Genomic DNA, 19954 nt, shown 5'->3' on the forward strand with positions numbered 1-19954 from the left:
GGCCTTCTACCATACATATTTGTTGTCAAGTTTATTATTTCTTACGTATGTTAGTGTCACCGTATATATAATAGACTAAGTTAAAATTGATCTTCCATTGTATATATGTTGATTTTGAAGAAAAGGTTGTTTGTCATGCTACTGAAAAATATAGATACGCCGAATAGATTATGTAATAGCACACAAATGGTATATAGAAGTTTTGACAATAACGTCATACATGCAAAAATTATGATACTGGTCAATGTGCTTCTAAGTATATTCTTATCCCTAAATTTAACTTTCTTCTTTCGAAACTAAGGAATATCCTTTTAAATTTGTGTGAAAATAATTTTTAGTATGTTTATATTTCGCAAATATAATAAATAAAGCATAAGGACAAACATCCTAAATATTGGACTATATTTACCGCAATATATTTTCTTGCACGAATAACTATATGTTTCAAGAGAGATATCAAGATCGACAACAAAAGTTCTAATTAAGGCAGAGCAACCAAAACATTAGGAGGAAACATACACAAAAAAGTATTATCCGCAAAGAAGTGTTGGTTAAGATACCATCACATTAAATACTTTTAAACTATAATACATAATTATCTAACTAACATGACAAAATTGATCATTTGTGTAAGTTTTGATGATGTCCTTTTATTTTAAATTCATGTATTATGCTAATGTAATAATATTTTCGGCATTTAGATGATTGTTGTATTATTATATATAAATTTTTTCTAATTAATTAAATTTTATTATTCCTTCATATAAATAAATATTTAAATCATCACGTGTCATTATTAACGTGCAACGCACATTGATAGATATTAGTAATTGGCCATATTAACCTTAAAGTCGACCAGAGGGAGTATAGTTTAAAAATATTTAATGTGATGGTATCTTACCGAACACTTTTTTGTGGATGATATATTTTTGTGTGTATGTTTCCTCCTAATGATTTGGTTGCTCTGCCTTACCAGAACTCTTGTTGTCGCATCTTGATATCCCTCTTGAAAGTTCAACATACAGTTGTTTGTGCGAGAAAATATATTGCGGTAAATATAATCCAATATTTAGGATGTTTGTTCTTATACTTTATTTATTATATTTGCAAGATATAAACATACTAAAATTATTTTGACACAAATTTAAAAGGATATTCCTTAGTTTCGGAAGACCAAAGTTGAACTAAGGGATAAGAATATACTTAGAAGCAGATTGACCAATATCATAGTTTTTGCATGTATGACGTTACTGTCAAAACTTCTATATACCATCTGTTACTATTACATAAGCTATTCGGTGTATCTAAGTTTTTCAGTAGCATGAAGGGCATGTTTTTTTTTTCAAAATCAACCTATAAACAATGAAAGATTAAAGTAAGGTAGAAGGCCATTTGATATTAAAGTATTTAAATATTTTTTTTGGTAGTAATTATTGGTATCATTTTCTGCTAAGTCAAAAGCTGAAAAATATTTTGTTTGTACTATAAAATTTTACAATCAACCTTTTATTTGGTTGATCAATATATTCATTTCTGCTAGCTAAGATAGTTTTTTAGTTCTATCATGCAATTTGCACAAATTGCGTTTTTATCTAATGATAGAAATATTTCTTCTATTAAATGCACTACTATTATCATTGAGGTTGATAACCAAGTATTCAAGAAGAACCAAACCATCTTTTATTGGATGCTCTTCTTCGTTTCCGACACGAAGCAAGAAGACACTGAATACTGAAACTGTTCTTACTTTATATTTCTTGTCAGTTGAATCTTTTTCATTTGAGGCCAGAAGTATAACTTTGGCAAGCTAGCTTTCACAGATGAACCGTTGGGTAAACATTTAATGGTTTGGGAGGTGATTTCTGTCAAGCACTACCAGTAGTTCCAAAATCGACAAAAGCAGAGACTGTAAAAGCTAACTTGCCAAAGTTATACTTCTGGCCTCAAACGAAAAAGATTCAACTAACAAGAAATATAAAGTAAGAACAGATAAAGTATTAAGTGTCTTCTTGCTTCATGTCGGAAACGAAGAAGAGCATCCAATAAAAGATGATTTGGTTCTTCCTGAATACTTAGTTATCAATTCCAATGGTAATAGTAGTGTATTTAAATAAGAGAAATATTTCTATCATTAGATTAAAAACGTAATTTGTGCAAATCGCATGATAGAATTAAAAAGATATCTTAGCTAGAAGAAATGAATATGTTGATCGACTAAATAAAAAGTTGATTGTAAAATTTTATAGTAAAAACAAAATATTTTTCATGTTTTCACTCAGCAGAAAATAATACCAATAATTATTACCAAGAAGAATACTTAAATACTTTAATACCAAATGGTCTTCTACCATACATGTTTGTTGTCAAGTTTCTTATTTCTTACGTATGTTAGTGTCATCGTATATATAATAGACTAAGTTAAAATTGATCTTCCATTGTATATAGGTTAATTTTGATGAAAAATATGTCTGTCATGCTACTGAAAAATTTAGATACGCCGAATAGCTTATGTAATAGCACACTAATGGTATATAGAAATTTTGACAATAACGCCATACATGCAAAAATTATGATACTGGTTAATGTACTTCTAAGTATATTCTTTTCTCTGAATTCAACTTTCGTCTTTCGAAACTAAGGAATATCCTTTTAAATTTGTGTGAAAATAATTTTTAGTATGTGTATGTTTTGCAAATATAATAAATAAATCACAAAGACAAATATCCTAAATATTGGACTATATTTGTCGCAAATATATTTTCTTGCACAAACAACTGTATGTTGCACTTTCAAGAGGGATATCAATAGGGGTGGGCGTCGGCCGGTTCGGTTCGGTTTTCATGAAGTTCGGTTCGATTTTTTCGGTTTTTGGTTTTCTATTTGGTGCACCAATAACCGAACCAAAATTAGTTCGATTTCTTCGATTTTTGTTAATTCGGTTCGGTTGATTTTCGGTTCAATTCGGTCGGTTTGGTCTTGTCATATTGAGCTTTTCTATCGGATTTTTTCTACTAAAAAATATGTTTAATTTCATGTTTTAGTGTAATTAAAACTCGAAAATACGATACTTATAATATGATTAGCCAAATCATTTAGTTGATGTAGGAAATATAAATTAAATATGAACCAGGAGAAGACTCAGTCCTGCAAAGACAACTGTAAAACATGAACATACTAATATGAGTCCAGCTAAATATAAGGCAATCGTTGCAAATGAGAGTTTGCTAGAATAGATGGATACTACTTAGCCACAGTCAAGTGGAGAGAAGCAGTCATGGGCAGGCGAAACGGAAAATATGGAAGCTCAACCAATACAGGAAGGGGAAACTGAATTTTGTAAGGAACTGAATTTAAGGCATTAGTATGGGATAATTTCGATATTACAAAAATTTATTTGATAAATATTACTTACAATATAAATATTTCGTAGACAGCAACATCGGCGACGCGCAAGCAAACAAAGATTAAAGATGCATTGGCAAACAAAAATGGACAGTTTTTAGAATGTGGGACTTTATTTGGGTTTGGGTTTCAAATTTTATAATATAAATATGTGAAAAAGTTGGGCTAGACAACTTAAGAGGAGCCCAGAGGCTAAGACCCATATAAGAAAATTTCGGTTTTTCGGTTTAATCGAAAATTAAAGTTGCAAAATCGATCACCGAACCGAACACTGAAATTATAGAAAACATAAACTGCAAACCGACCGAATAAGTCGAAAAACCGAAACCGAATGAACCGAAATTTATGGTTCGGTCGGTATTATATCCACCCCTATATATCAAGATCGACAACAAGAGTTCTGGTTAAGGCAGAGCAACCAACGCATTAGAAGGAAACATACACAAAAAAATACTGTCCACAAAGAAGTATTCGTTAAGATACCATTACATTAAATACATTTAAACTATAATATATAATTATCTAACTAACATGACAAAATTGATCATTTGTATAAGTTTTGATGATGTCCTTTTATTTTAAATTTATGTATTATGCTAATGTAAGAATATTTTTCGGCATTTAGATGATTGTTGTATTATTATACATAAAGTTTCTCTCATTAATTAAATTTTATTGTTCTTTCATATCAATAAATATTTAAATCATCACGTGCCATTATTAACGTGCAACGCACGTTCATAGATACTAGAATCAATTCATGAAACCTCTTAGCAAAATATTGTTCGCCTTTTATACCCTTTAAAAATTAATTTTACATTAGATTAAATAGCCATTTAGTTATTTTTCTAATATTTAGGAATAGAGATTTAATTATTTGCTAATATTTAGGAATTCAAAATCAACTAGATTTTGTGTAATAAATCCTTTCTTATTTAAACTATGCAATATAACCAGTTTATGAAAAGAAGAATAATAATACATAATAATCACATTAAAAACTTCGCCCAAATTCAATTTCTTTTAGATTTAAGAGTCCTTTTTATATTATCTTGCGTGGATCCAAAGAACAAGTCCATGGGTGATAATTTTGACCCACTTTTTACAAAAAAATAAAGAGATAGAAAGTAATATTGAATGGAGGCTATATATTTACATATCCACAAAAACTTAATCTTTTATCAATTCAGTTAGATAGTTTGAGAAACATATTAATGAAAAAATAAATTTCCACATTTGTCATATATTAATAAGTATGTTCACTGAAATTAAAAAACTATTGATGGAGAATTTAGAGATAAAAATTTCATGATAGAAAATCTAAGATTTAAAAAATTAAAAAAAATAGGAATTACATCCCCCAAGAACCAAATTTTTGAACAAATATCCTTTTTATAAATAATGGTCTTTTGATTTCTTTTCAGTATTTGTATATTAACTTATATTTTTAATATATCGATGATTGAGAACTGCAATTTTTTTCCTTTATTGAGTTAGGTATATAGAATTAATATTCCTCATGTTCACCAACTTACACATTTATTTATAATAACTTAAACATAACTTTTAATAAAATAATAGGGTACAAGCGATACGCGTGTATCGTAAGACTAGTTTTCTAAAATAGTACAGGTAGGATTGAGTGAGTTAATAGGATAAATTTTTTCTCTCACTAAATTAAATAATATATGTATTTTTTCTCATTAATTTAATCTTTCTTCGGTTATGTATAATAATTTTTCATGTTTCCCCTGATTTTACTTTCTAATTTAAACTCATATTGTCTAAATGGACTATTCTTTTTTATCACATTTGATTGATCCATACATCAGAAAGTAAGTTCTTTTATGTCTTATCTTTTTATAACTAAGACATTTTCGAGACAAGTGTCTCAATGTTCAAAACACGATTGATAATGGGCTCACCCCTTTACTATTTTTATTTAAGGGGGAATTCAATACCATATGACATGCACCTAACCCACACATAATGTGTTGCGCTCTCACCACTAGATCAAAGTTATGTAAGTAATTTTTGTCTCAATATTATATGAATTTTATGAAAGAAGTTTCAGAGTCTTTTTATATATTTTAATTGTAGGCCACCAGTTCCCTTAAGCAACCCTTAATTGCATCAATAACTATTTGCAGACCACCACCCCACCATGAACGTGTTGTTCAACGAGTTTCATTCACGTTTGATAATTGAATGACACATTCATTGCCTTTAGGGGTCGTTTGGTAGGATACATTAGATAAAGTAATGCATTTGTTAGCTTTGTGTATTAATAATACCATGTTTGGTACACTTTTTGAATCTATGCATTAGTTATGCAAGAATTAGTTATACTGTCACGATCCCAAATTTCCTTCGTAGGAGGTCGTGATGGCACCTAGTCTCTAAGACTAGGTAAGCCTATCAATGCAGAATAATCATAAATATCTGAAAATAAATAAACTACAATTCAAATGTGTCACGACCCCAAATTCCCTCCGTAGGATGTCGTGATGGCACCTAGTCTCTAAGACTAGGTAAGCCTATCAATGCGGAATAATAATAAATATCTGAAATAAATAAACTACAATTTAAACAATTTCAACTCCCAAAATCCGGTAGAAATAAGTCACAAGTTTCTAAGAATTTATTCTCTATGCTCTATACATTAGAGTCTAAAGCAAATAAGGAAGACAACATAGTAAGATAGAAGGGGACTCCGGAGTCTGCGGACGCTGGCAGATATACCTCGAAGTCTCCTCGTACAACTAGTTTACTGATGCCTGATCTGATAAGATATACCTGGATCTGCACAAAAAGATATGCAGAAGCGTAGTATGAGTACACCACAGCGGTACCCAGTAAGTGCCAAGCCTAACCTCGGTAGAGTAGTGACGAGGTCAGGTCAGGCCTTACTGGAGAATAAATAATGGCATGGTAAAATATTTAAATAATATTATAAGATAAAATGACAATGAAAATGAATCAAGTAGTATGTCACATTTAATTACATCAAATAATGGTAATTAAATACCTCATGGAAACAAAATAGAATTATTTCCAACTTGAAAAAAATCACAACAATAATCAAAGGCAACTGCGGCCATAAATCAATATCAACAAGGGCACTCCCGAGGTACCGCCTCGTAGTTCCAAATCATAAATAAATTCACAATATCTCATTTTTCTATCTCACCGCGGGAGCCTTCACAATTTATTTTAAAGAAAATATTTTTTCCGAAATAGCATCCCGCATTTTAGCCATCCTTATCACACCGCATGACTTCTAGTAGTTCCCCTACTAGCCACGCGTATCAAGCCACCCTTATCTCACCGCATGCGTTTCAACACCCAGACCTTATACCACCGCATGCGTATCAATATCACAATATATCACAATTTGCACCGCAGGTGCTCAAATAATTTAACTTGCCAAAATAATTAACCAACAATATTTTTTCACAATAAATAGCTCACAGGTCATGTCAAAATAATTCAACAATAATATTTTTCCACAATAAAGAGCTCACGGCTCATGTCTTAATAATTCAACAATAATATTCTTCCACAATAAAGAGCTCACGGCTCCATCACAATGAGTATAAAAATATTCATGAGTAAATAATTTAGAAAAATAATATTTCAAAATCTTTAATGCGTTGATTCAATATCAAGTTTAAAAATGTCAAATACTTCATATTAATAATATTTAATTTAAAGAAAATCAACCTTCAAATAATGCACAGAATAAAAGAAACCAAGTTTCAACTAAACAGGTAAAATAATTAATAAGAAAAGATCAAACAAATTTGAAGTATATATCTCAGATCAATGATGAAGAATATAACAAGATAAAATAATTTAATAAATGCGCAATAGTGATCTACACAATTTAAAAATATAATCTTTCACAATTTAGCCCGTGTACACACTCGTCACCTCGTGTACACGACTTTCAATACATTTCAATAATCACATTAATATCAATTCTAGGGGAAATTTCTCCCACACAAGGTTAGACAAGTCACTTACCTTGACTTACTCTAATTTAATCAAGTATTATGCTTTTTTCTCGATTTTCCGACTCCGATCGACTCGTATCTAGTCATAATTAATTCGATACAGTCAACAAAAATTATAGTAATCAATTTTATAAGAAAATATTATATTTTCATTAAAATCCGAAATTAGCTCAAAATTTGCCCGTGGGACCCACATCTCGGAATCTGGCGAAACTTATAAAATCCGACAACCCATTCAATTACGAGTCCACCCATACCAATTTTACCAAAATCCGATAACAACTCGACCTCCCAATCTTAAATTTTTATTTTTGGAAAATTTTACAAAAATCTTGATTTTCTTCCATAAATTCACGGATTCATGATGTAAATGAGTATAGAATCATGAAATATAATCAATATAGGATAAGGAACACTTACCCCAATGTTTTCCAGTGAAAATCACCCAAAAATCGCCCAAGAACCGTGCTCCAAAAATCCAAAACGAAATGAATGAAATAACCATTTTTGGTCCTTAAGTTTCTGCCAATCCGTCACTAAAAGTCCATTTTCCGTCACTAGAAGTCCATTTTTTCGTCACTAAAAGTCCACCAGAAACTACTCTACTAGCCTTCCTTCAATTGATCATAACTTTATGTACAAATGTCCAAATGATAAATGGTTTACCGTTATGGAAACTAGAATCAACAGACTACAACATTTATGTTTTGCAACTTTTCTGATTCCTTATGAATTGCGAGATATAAGCTTCCAAATTGGGCTCCATGCATCAGAATTTCTGGCGAAACTGCTCTACCAGCCTTCATTCAATCCATCATAACTTTCTGTACATTTGTCCAAATAATGAATGGTTTAATATTCTGAAAACTATAAACAAACGACTACAACTCTCATGTTTTGATAATTTTCTGATCCCTTATGAATTATAAGATATAAGCTTCCAAAGTTGGCTCCACACACCAGAAATTTCGCCGCGAAATTTCTGCAAATTTCCAGCAACCTTCTTTGTCCGAAATCCATTCCGTTTACCTTCCGAATTCCACCCGAGACCTTCGAGACCTTAACCAATTATTCCAACATGTCCCAAAATACAATACGAACTTAGTCGAGGCTTCAAACCATATCAAACAACATCAAAACGACTAATCGCACCTCAAATCAAAACCTATGAACTTTGAACTTTTAATTTCTACAAACAACACCGGAACCTATCAAATCCAGTCCAATTAACCTCAAATTTTGCACGTAAGTCATAAATGATATAATGGAGCTATGAAAATTTTCAGAATCGGATTTCGACCCCGATATCAAAAAGTCAACCCCTCGGTCAAACTTCCCAAAAATTCAACTTTCAGCATTTCAAGCCTAATTCCACTACGGACTTTCAAATAAAATTTCGATCACGCTCCTAACTCCAAAATTATCATACGGAGTTGTTGGAATCATCAAAATTCTATTCCGGGGTCATTTGCACATAATTCGACATCCGGTCACTATTTGAACTTAAACTTTAAATTTTTTATCAAAATTCCATATCTCGGGCTAGGGACCTCAAAATTTGATTTCGGGCATACGCCGAAGTTCCAATTCACGATACGGACCTACCAGAACTGTCAAAACACTGATCCGAGTCCGTTTGCTCAAAATATTGATCAAAGTCAACTCAATTATGTTTTAAACATCTAATTCACATTTTAATCCATTTTTTACCTGCAAACTTTCCGAAAATTTTTTACGGACTGCACACGCAAGTCGAGTAATGGTAAATAGTGCTTAGATTACATAATTAATCATTAAATTTAAAGATGACATTTTGGGTCATCACATTCTCCACCTCTAAAACAAACATTTGTCCTCGAACGAAGTTAGAAAAAGTACCTGAGATGGTGAATAAGTGTGGATAACAGCTGCGTAAATCATGCTCAACCTCCCAAGTCGCCTCCTCGACCAGATAACCCCTCCACTGAACCTTTACGGAAGCAATGTTCTTTGACCTCAGCTTTCGAACCTGCCTATCTAAAATAGCCACTGGTTCCTCAACATAAGATAGATCCTTGTCCAACTAAACCGAACTGAAGTCTAACACATGAGACGGATCGACGTGATATTTCCGAAGCATAGAAACATGGAATACCGGATGAACCGCAGAAAGACTAGGTGGTAGTGCAAGTCTGTAAGCCACCTCTCCAACTCTCTCAAGAATCTCAAAAGGCCCAATATACCTAGGGCTCAACTTGCCCTTCTTCCCGAATCTCATCACACCCTTCATAGGCGAAACCCGGAGCAATACCCGCTTACCAACCATGAATGCAATGGCGGTGGCAGCGGCAGCAGCAGCAAGAGCAACAGCAGCCAGCAGGAGCAGCAACAGCGCATGAGCAAGAGTAGTAGTAGTAGCAGTAGCAGTAGTAGTAGTAGTAGTAGCAGTAGCAGAAGTAGTAGCAGTAACAGGAGCAGTAGCAGGAGCAGCAGCAGCAGGAGCAGGAGCAGGTGCAGTAGTAGTAGCAGCAGTAGTAGCAGCAGTAGTAGTAGTAGTAGTAGTAGTAGTAGTAGTAGACCGTAGCGGTAGTAGCGGTAGTATCAATAGTAGTATCAGTAGTAGTAGCGGTAGTATCAGTAGTAGTAGCGGTAGCAGTAGCAGTGGTAGTAGTGGTCGTAGTAGTAGTAGTAGTAGTAATAGTAGTAGTAGTAGTAGTAGTAGTAGTAGTAGTAGACCGTAGCGGTAGTAGCAGTAGTAGCAACAGTAGTGGTAGTGGCAGCAGTAGTGGCAGTGGTAGCAGTGGTAGCAGCGGCAGTAGCAGCAGCAGCGGCAGCGGCGGCAGCAGTAGCAGTAGCAGCAGCAGCAGTAGTAGCAGCAGTAGTAGTAGTAGTAGCAGTAGTAGTAGTAGTAGTAGTAGTAGTAGTAGTAGTAGTAGGTGCTAAAGGGGACAAATTGCCAGGGACAGAAGTAGCTTGTTCCTCATCATCATTTTCCTCTCCATGATTGTCAGTATCATCATCGTGGTAAGCAATGTTTTCACCAAATGAGGCACCAAAATCTATGTCTTTAAATGGAGGTAAAGGTGTGACATTGATGTCTGCTTCTGAAGAAGTATGAGCTGCAATAGAAGCAGATGGAGTTGCATAAGTAGAAAAAGCGGATAAAAAAGTTAAAATATAAGTGTCAACTGCAGTAAGACCTGAAGAAATGAGTGGAGTAGTAGTAGTAGGTGCTAAAGGGGACAAATTTCCAGGGACAGAAGTAGCTTGTTCCTCATCATCATTTTCCTCTCCACGATTGTCACTATCATCATCGTGGTAAGCAATATTTTCACCAAATGAGGCACCAAAATCTATGTCTTTAAATGGAGGTAAAGGTATGACATTGACGTCTGCTTCTGAAGAAGTATGAGCTGCAATAGAAGCAGATGGAGTTGCATAAGTAGAAAAAGTGGATAAAAAAGTTAAAATATAAGTGTCAACTGGAGTAAGACCTGAAGAAATGAGTGGAGTAGTAGTAGTACCAGAAAGTGCTACTGCAGAAGCACGAGATGCAAATAAAGAAGTATAAGTACTAATTGTAGTAAGACCTGAAGAACTGAGTGGAGGAGAAATAGAAGCAGTGGGAACTCCAATAGTAATAGGAGCTCCATAAATAGTAAGGCCAGTAGAAGTATGACTTGTACTCGTCTTCTTAATGAGTTTAGGCCTTCCCCAGTTTCTTCAACTCTGTTATCTCTTGTATTCCGGGCATTCACTTTTTCAGTCAACTCTGTTATTTCTGCATTCTGGACATTCACCTTTTCAGTCAGCTCGTTTAACTGCGTGTTGATAACACTAAACAAATAAAGTTAATAACACACCAAAAACGCTACCATCGGGGATCAAACCCCAACGACTAGAAGCAACTGAACAACATTAGTTACAATTCAGATCTATTTCATTGTCTTTTAAACAAATTAGGGATTCTCTATAATTAGAGGTTCCCCAAGTTTCAAGTCTATCACTACAAGAGTTACCTAGTGTTATCAAAGGCAACACACAACAACAAACTCAGTGAGTTTCCACAAGTAGGGTTTGGGGAGGGTAAGATGTATGCAATCTTACCCTACTCTTAACTCTTGAAGGGTAGAGATATTATTTCTGATAAACTCTTGGACGGAGAAAGGATGAAAAGGAGTAATGACAACAAGTAGAAAAACTCCAATAACTCCTAAAACAATGTAAAAACAGAGAGACTGAAATGGAATAAATTAAGAGATTTTTTCGGGGGGTAAGACAACATCTAGCATGTGGATGGAGTAAACAATAAATAAGACCTTACAATACATGAGCCTAACCAACTAAAACCAGAGCAGCAAAACAAATCACCGGTCAAATTTCATTTACTGCGAACCACGGTACTTTTCAAATGAATCAGCCAACAAGAGAGCTAAAGACGGAAAGAAAATAGTAATATTCACAAGAATCCGATCGGTTTGTTTAATGTTCTCTAACAATAAACTTCAAGATATCAAGAAAAATTATAATATTCAAAATAGAAAAATAGACATGAAAGATGTTTAAAAAAGAGATTCGACTTCGGGATACCACAGACATTGTGAGAATGAAAAAAGATTTTTAAGCCAGAATTACAGATATTTTCGACCAAATATCACCCAAATCACAAAATCAAAATGGACGAAATTCTGTTTAGAAAATTACCGTAATTTTTCAAGCCACTCAAAACTCTCCTTAATCGAAAATTGACAAACTTGTCTTTTGAATTCCATCATTATCATGTTGTAACAGCAGAACGCAGAAATCACTCTTCCACAGCAATTTATGTTCATCTTTGTTGTATGATTATTTTATTACTTGTACATTGCTACGCAACATAATAAGGTTTATTTTGGCATTGTCAATTTATTCTGTTATAACATAATTTTCTGCCTAAAGTTTGTCCAAGAAGTCTACTTTTGGGGCATGAGTGAGGCAAATCGAGGATTTAAACGCGATGGATTCTACTTTTAAGATTTTTAACACTAAATACATCGTGATGACGTGATTTGGCAAATATAGTCATGAAGGGAAAATCTTGCTCAGAGAACAATAAGACTTTTCAAGCAATTAATTCAGGAATTTTTGAATTAAATTAGAAAACACTCATCATATTTTACCTTGACTGGAGTTTAGAAAATTTGAACTTCTTAGTTTGATATTCAAAGTCCAAGTTGGATAATACTCTGCGAAAGAAAGCTTATAATCTCCTTGTTTGAGGTTTATGCGTCGAGTCAACATGATTGTGACTTGATCGAAATATTCCAAACATATGGTTTGAATTTTGTGACACCCTTGTATATCCATCTGGGGCGGCCCGACGTATTTTGGGGCCTAAAGTCAAATTTTAATGAGGGCCTTAATGTTTTAATTTTTTTATTATTATTTGAAGTCAATTTTTTTTAACTTTTTTAGATGCAAAGTTACTAATGATTTTCTTATAATCAATTTCTCCTAATAAGTCTTTCTCAATTGACAATATAACTAACCCATTTAATCTCTCTTGAGACATTGTTAATTTTAGGTAAGATTTTATCAATTTTAATTTTGAAAAGCTTCTTTCCGATGAAGCAACAGTAACTGAAATTGTTAACATATATTCTATAAGCAATATAGAATAATGCACACATTGTCTTCACTTTGCTCGACAAAGTCACGTTGTATTCACTTCAGCAGGCATAGCAGCTCCACAATAATGTTGGCTATTGAAGTTGAAGAATGGAGTAAGAACAAAGTATAAAATATATTTGCTTCAAAACAATATACTAATAGTCATAAATCTTGCAGCAATTATGACCTCCTCAGTAGCTAGTAAACAACCTAAGAGAATAACAGAAAAAAGAACGGAAAGAAACTATTTTTATTTTATGATTTTACGCTTAATATGCATATGCTTTAAAATAGCTAAGTAGTTAATAATCTCAAGCCCCCTTTCTTTTTTTTCCACCCGAACCACCCGAAATACGGTGCCCGCATTGCTGCATTGAAGCTCGACTAAATTCGATTTACGCCAAGAAGAGTCTCAATTGAGGGTAAAGCCAGGGGCGGATTTAGGGGGGCGAAAGGGGATTCGGGTGAAACCCCTTCGCCAGAAAATTACACTATATATATAAGACAAAATCTGTTTTGTACCTCTATATATTATATTTTGAATTTTCATAAAGCTCAAAAGCATTGCTCAGTGGTCAAGAGGATTCAAAATCTTTGTGAGATTGCTAGTTCAATTCCCACATGCCACAATCTCTTTTAATTTTTTTGATTTTTCCTTTTTTGAACTTCTTAGCGAAAATCCCGCCTCTGCTGCCGGATAAAGCGCTCCCTAGCACCCTCTGATATGTTGAACTTGCTGAAAATGCTTTTGAGCTGCTATATTACTATCATTTGCTGTATCATCATTGATTTCCCCGTCAGTTAATTGTGTCTCAATCTCTTGATTTTCATTAATAAAGCTCTCCTGACAAAGAAATTGGAAAAGGGTGCTCATAACACAACCCAAAATTGGAATTCTTGAAAGAATATATGCAGTTTGTTGTAGATTCATGGCAATTCACACAATGAAAATTAGTAAAAGAGTTTGAACTTTGAAGAATGGCTAGTGAGTCTTGAATATGTGAAGAAGTTGAATTAATTTATAGCTGGAATTAGTGGTGGGACCAAAAAGTTTGATAGCTTAGTCCAATAATTTGCCAAGTTATACTTTCTTGTGATTTTCTTTGTCTTGTGCAAAAAGATAATAGTGTCCATCTTAAATTGACTGACCTTTAAAGTTTAAACCGAGGTGGAAGACTAACTAGGACTATATAAAATTTGAAGTTCAAAGTTATTTAGCAACCCGAATTAATTTTTATAGATATTTAATAAAAAAATTAATTTATATATTTAGGACCTGCGCAAAAATTAATCATGTATGTTAATCCAACATATTACATGGTAGATTCGTCCCCGAGACTAATCTTGTAAGGATTAATGTGTGGTTTATGGGTGATGACATATTAGAACTTGACTATGCTTTGGTTTAAACAAAGTTGGGTTAAGGTACTAACTAGTCGATAATATTATCTGTATTTGGTATGATAAAAGTCATTTTTTTTAAGAAAACATGTCTCATGAGCAAGACAGTTTTCTCCTTTTGATGATAAATAAAAATATTTTTTCTTTTTACATCAAAAGAGAAAAATGACGAGAAAATGGAACTTGGGTGCCAAGCAAATTAATGGACTATGCTTTCATGGGCAGCTCAGTGCACTAAGCTCCCGCTATACGCGGGGTTCGAGGAATGACCGAACCACAAGAGACTATTGTACGCAGCCTTACCCTGTATTTCTGCAATGGCTCGAATCCGTGACTTCCTGGTCACATGACAACAACTTTACCGGTTACTGACTATATGCTTTCATGATCCCATGTAAATCTGCACCATTTCAACTATAAATGACTTCAGCTTCTTCACATATTCAAGAATCACATACCATCTTCAAACACTTTCTCTTCATTTTGTGAGAAGCTGCCATGTATCTGCAGCAAACTGCACCTAATATAAACCTGAGATTCTCAAAGATTCACCTATAATTTTCCCTGTTGTGAGTTACTTTAAATGTAGGGAGTGTGTATCAATTGAGGTAAACCCACCTTTTGACCAAAAAGGGAAAAGGAGCAAAATTCTTTATTACTTTGATAAGATCTAATCCAGTAAGCTTTATCTGTATGTTACATTCCATAAACCATTCACGACCAGGCAACTAAATGTAAAAATCCTTAACACGTGATGACAATGTTATTACAGAACAAACTAACTAAGAACATCGATTCAAAATTGCTCATGTTCCCAAATAGTTATTCACTTGTCTCTTTGGCAAGGCGAAGAAGGGGAGCCTTCCTTTTGCAAAGATGCAGGGTAAAGCTGCGTACAATAGACCCTTATGGTACTTCCCTTCCCCGGTTCCCCTTAGTGCACCGGGCTGCCTTTTTTTCTTTGGCAAGGCGAAACACAGTTTTATCCTACATCGACATTTGTCTCATGATCTGATAAAAACTAAGTGATCCGCTAGTAAACTACTCTGCTTTAGGTGATGCGCGGAAAACTTTTGATACCTCATCGAATACTTTTAATCTTGTGTCAAGAGGTTCATCATTTAGAATCCATGTATCGATTAGCATTCTCGCCAACAATGGGGACTTGGCTAACAAAAGCTTGATAAGCTGCATCTCAGGCGTATTTCCTGTAAAGCGCTCTATCTTAACTTCCCTGAGGTGATTAAATGTCACATCTGAGAAATGTATGAGTTCAAGGGATTCCACAATACCAAAATCATCTTCAGTGTAAACCTAAGAAAGATAACAAGAAGTCAACTCTCAGATTATTGAGGATCTAAGAAGTATGATAAAAAGGCACTAAATAAGAAAGAAAAGAGTCAAAGCACTAAGAACCTTAATTTCAAGATACTCTAAATATGGAAAGCTTCTTATCAAGCAAAGAGCACACGAGAGCGTTATATGATTCCAGCACCAAAATATCAAGCAGACAAAAATGCTTGACACAGTTAATATCAACGGGAAGCCTTGTTGCTACATCATCTAGTTCATTGAGCTAGGAAAAAAAATACTTCCATCTGTGGACGTGCATAACAGTGAAGTAATAAAGCATCATCTACCTCATCCTACTCGAACTTCAAGAGGAGGTGCTCGAGAGCAGAACACGACTCAAAAAAATTTGCAAAACCAAAATATTCTGACTCCATAGAAAAACCGTCGTCACATAACAGAGATACTTTTGCCAGAAGAGGAACATTCTTTAGACAGATAGAACTTATATTGCCTGTGAAATCAAAAGATCTCAGCATTGGGGCATTAATTTCAATTATGTCAAGACTTTCTAAGAGATCCAGCACCAACTGCTCAAGCAACGGGCAATGAGATATCAAACTTTCGAGAAATTCAGAAAAAATTGTGACCCTACAGAGTTCCATGCTAATTAACCTATCAAGTCCTTAAAAGGCCAATGGAGGGTTTATTAAGCAATCATGAAGAGTTAGATGCTTCAGCTGCGAACAGATGAAAAGTGAAGAAGGCAATTCGTATAGTTCATACTTGAAGGTGAAGAACAAGATGTTGAATGTCTTTCCTAAACAGGAAATTTATGAAGTTGTCAATCTTAGGACATCTTTCCAGACTAGTAATCTTGAGGGTAAACTTAGTAATGGGTCCTTCGTGAAGGGTCAAAAACTGGTAGATAATCTTTTTAAATTTAACTGTAGGGTCTAGTATATCATTTTTTGTTCTCCAATGAGATTTATCAAGCTCCAACTTTGTAAGTCTACACCAGTTATACCTCCATTTCCTCGATAAGATGCTTGTCTGCACAGCATCTTTACAAGGCAAACGCATCAGAATAACATCGATTACATTATCAGGAAGGTTGCTAAGGACGTCAGGCGCTGAACTTCGACAATGCTTTCTTCCCTTAGGAGGCATCATAATTCACCAAGAACCTGTAGGAATTAAGCAATAATACAAAGTAAAGAATCTCCAAAAGTTTGGGACAGAACTGCAATTCACCTGTCAAATCAACATAAGAACGTAAGGATCACTTATAACAATAATCACCAAGAACCTATAGAAAATAAACAATACTATGAAGTATGTAATTCCCAAACTATCTGGACAGAACGACTATTCGCATTGTCAAATCAACATATGGAATAAAGGTGCATTCGAATTGAAATCAAATCGGTCAACTATCTCCTAAAAATATTTATGTTATACGAATACTTAATTTGCCTTGAGAGACCCATATCAAACAGGTATAATAATAATTTGGATGTTTCGTGTAGATTACAACAAAAACAAAAACAAAAACAACAACTTACTACGGATGGTTCTGAAGAGGGTAATGTGTACACAGACCTTACTCCTACCTTGTGGAGGTACAGAGGCGAAGAACCTCGGCTCAAGAAAAATAATTCTCAGCACGTTGAAAAGAAATTCGTGCAGAGCAAAAAATTAGAAGCGAAAAAAAAAACTTGACATATCCAATAATTGCTTTCTTACAGCAAGAACAACTTCCATAAATACCTTATAAAATACATTTGTGGTTTCAACAGGAAAAATCAAAAGTATAGAAACTCATGATCAAATTAATTCTTTGCTTCTTCTTCTAAGCTTTTATCAACCATCATAGCTAACAGTAAGGAGATAAAATAATTTGGTCATTTTTAACTCATAAAAATAATAAACTTAAGAAGCTGTTTCACCAGATTTTGCTAGACTTTGAGCATGCAATTAGTAATCTTACACTCTTACTATTAAGATTAGCAAACCCTAAGAACCTATTTAACAAAGAAACATTCTAAAATGAGTATTAATAAAAAGGGGAATTGGAATCTTTGGTCAAATACCTTTATGGCTTCAGCTGTAGGGCAATATTTGGATTCTTCAGATCTACAATCTCTTTCTAGGAATAGAGAGGAATTGGGAAAGAGATTTTGGTTAACGAAGGGGAAAGAGAAAAAACAAAGTAAGAGTAAAATTTATTTTTTTAATGAGAGTGATATTTGAGCTAGCTTGTATGGCCAAACTGGAATCCGCATTTTGAGGAAATATTTTTTTTAAAAGTGTTTTTCGAAAAAATACTTTTAAAAAAAAATAATTTTCAAAAAGTATTTTTAAGTGTCAAATTGAGAACAAGAACATGAAAAAATTTACTTAATGGTTAATATTATATAAGTAGATAAATAATTATAAATATTTATTATTAAAGATAATAATTAATTTTTTTTATTTTATTTAAGTAAAAACATAAAAATAAAATTGAAAAGTATTTTATTCTTTTAAGATAATTTAAATATAGCAAAAAAATATTTTATAAATATGAAAGTTAATTCCAAAAGCCATTATGTATTACTTATGAAAGTTAATCCCAAAAGCTATTATGTATTACTTAAGTAGAAATGGCGTGAGATAATCACTTTTTAATATGGTATTTAATTTTTATCCAATATTTTTAATGTTGAGCAAAAATAGCCACTAATCTATTAAAATTAATACGAAAAGACGTTTTTACCATTTCTTCATGTGTGCTGTATAAATATTAAGGATATGGTGTCCTTAACATTTATATTGCACACATGAAGTTAAAGACACCGTGTCCTTAATATTTACACCGCACATATGAAGTTAAGGATATGATGTCCTAAAGTTTAACAACGAAAAGTGCAAATACATGACGTTTTGTCCTTAATATTTACACAACATTCATGAAGTTAAGGACACCATGTCCTTAATATTTACACAACACTCACAAAGTTAAGGACACTATGTCCTTAATATTTACACTACACACATAAAGTTAAGGACACCATGTCCTTACACTACACACATAAAGTTAAGGACACCATGTCCTTAACATTTACAGTGCACATATGAAGTTAAGCACATGAGGTCCTAAAGTTTAATAACATAAGGTGCAAATATAAGTTAATGAAATTATGTTCTTAACATTTACACTGTACACATGAAGTTAAGGACGTCATGTCGTTAACATTTACACTACACATATGAAGTTAAGGACATGATGTCCTAAAGTTTAACAACGGAAGGTGCAAATACAGGACACTTTGTCCTTAATAGTTAGTACATAGCATTCATGAAGTTAAGGACACCGTGTCCTTAATATTTACACAACACCCATGTCTAGCACAGGGATATTTTCGTCCAGACGGGTAAAAAAATTATAAAGCACTGGCTAAAGAGTAAATACATTTTAAACAGTGACTAAAGAGTAAAGACATCTCTAATTAGTGGCTAACTGTGCACTTCTCCCATTATTTAATAGTTTAACTTAAGTAAGGTGATTTTGGTATATATAATATTTTGCTAGTGGTATTTTTGGTAGGAAAAACAGTCAAAACTAATTCTTGGGAGAAGCTACTTTAGCAAAAAATACTTTTTTTTTTCAAAAACATTTGGCCAAACACTTCAAATTGAGGAAAAAAGCACTTTTTTGAAAAAAAAAGAAAAAAAATAGCACTTTTGACTTCTAAAGAAACTTGGTCAAATAGGCTATTACTTATAGTTAAATGATCTTTTAGTGCTCCATGTAAAAGTTAGTGATAAGAAAAACATATCCGCATTGTAATTTTAGAATTAGTAATCTTTGGATGAAAATTATTGTTTGTTTATTTATAATAAAAAAAAAGTGATATATGAGTATATAATTTAAATTATGATTTTGATTTTAATGTTTTTTTAAATTTTCATATTAGCATTTCTAAAATAATAGGATAAGATTACCTCAAAAAGGATAACTTTATCATTTTGAGAGTTTTATCTAGGTATCGTAATCCTTAGACTGTTATCTCATATCGAAGATGGTATTACATAATAGTAAGATTCATTTATAAAATTTTATCGGTATGAATTATATGAAAATTGAAATAATGTAAGAATTTTCTGAAAAGGCTTAGACCTTATTTTCAATCGAGAAAAGGCTCAAACATGCCACTGAACATTAGAAAATAGCT

At 33.1% G+C, this 19954-nt stretch overlaps 1 protein-coding gene and 1 long non-coding RNA gene across 2 annotated transcripts; both read right to left on the reverse strand.

Moving 5' to 3' along the window:
* Nucleotides 1–10031: 10031 nt before the first annotated feature.
* LOC138893186 (putative GPI-anchored protein pfl2) lies at nt 10032–12948 on the reverse strand. Its single transcript, XM_070176962.1, has 4 exons — nt 12864–12948; nt 11505–11610; nt 11107–11234; nt 10032–10987 (listed from the first exon to the last, which is right to left on the reverse strand). Exons 1-4 carry the CDS (start codon nt 12946–12948, stop codon nt 10032–10034), a joined length of 1275 nt encoding a protein of 424 aa, XP_070033063.1.
* A 598-nt stretch (nt 12949–13546) lies between these two features.
* LOC138891676 (uncharacterized) lies at nt 13547–17983 on the reverse strand. Its single transcript, XR_011408042.1, has 3 exons — nt 17831–17983; nt 16765–16991; nt 13547–15761 (listed from the first exon to the last, which is right to left on the reverse strand). It is a non-coding gene; the product is annotated as an uncharacterized lncRNA (long non-coding RNA).
* Between the last annotated feature and the right edge of the window lie 1971 nt (nt 17984–19954).

This window comes from Nicotiana tomentosiformis, chromosome 5 (assembly GCF_000390325.3).
Source record: "Nicotiana tomentosiformis chromosome 5, ASM39032v3, whole genome shotgun sequence".
Classification (NCBI taxonomy): Eukaryota; Viridiplantae; Streptophyta; class Magnoliopsida; order Solanales; family Solanaceae; genus Nicotiana; species Nicotiana tomentosiformis.

Coding starts and splice junctions, on each gene's coding strand:
- LOC138893186 (XM_070176962.1), bottom strand. CDS start 12,948: ATGTCTCAAGAGAGATTAAATGGGTTAGTTATATTGTCAATTGAGAAA. Junction 11,611..12,863: donor TGATTATAAGAAAATCATTA/GTAACTTTGCAT, acceptor ACATTGTTTTAG/GAGTTATTGGAGTTTTTCTA. Junction 11,235..11,504: donor CTTCAAGAGTTAAGAGTAGG/GTAAGATTGCAT, acceptor TTATTTGTTTAG/TGTTATCAACACGCAGTTAA.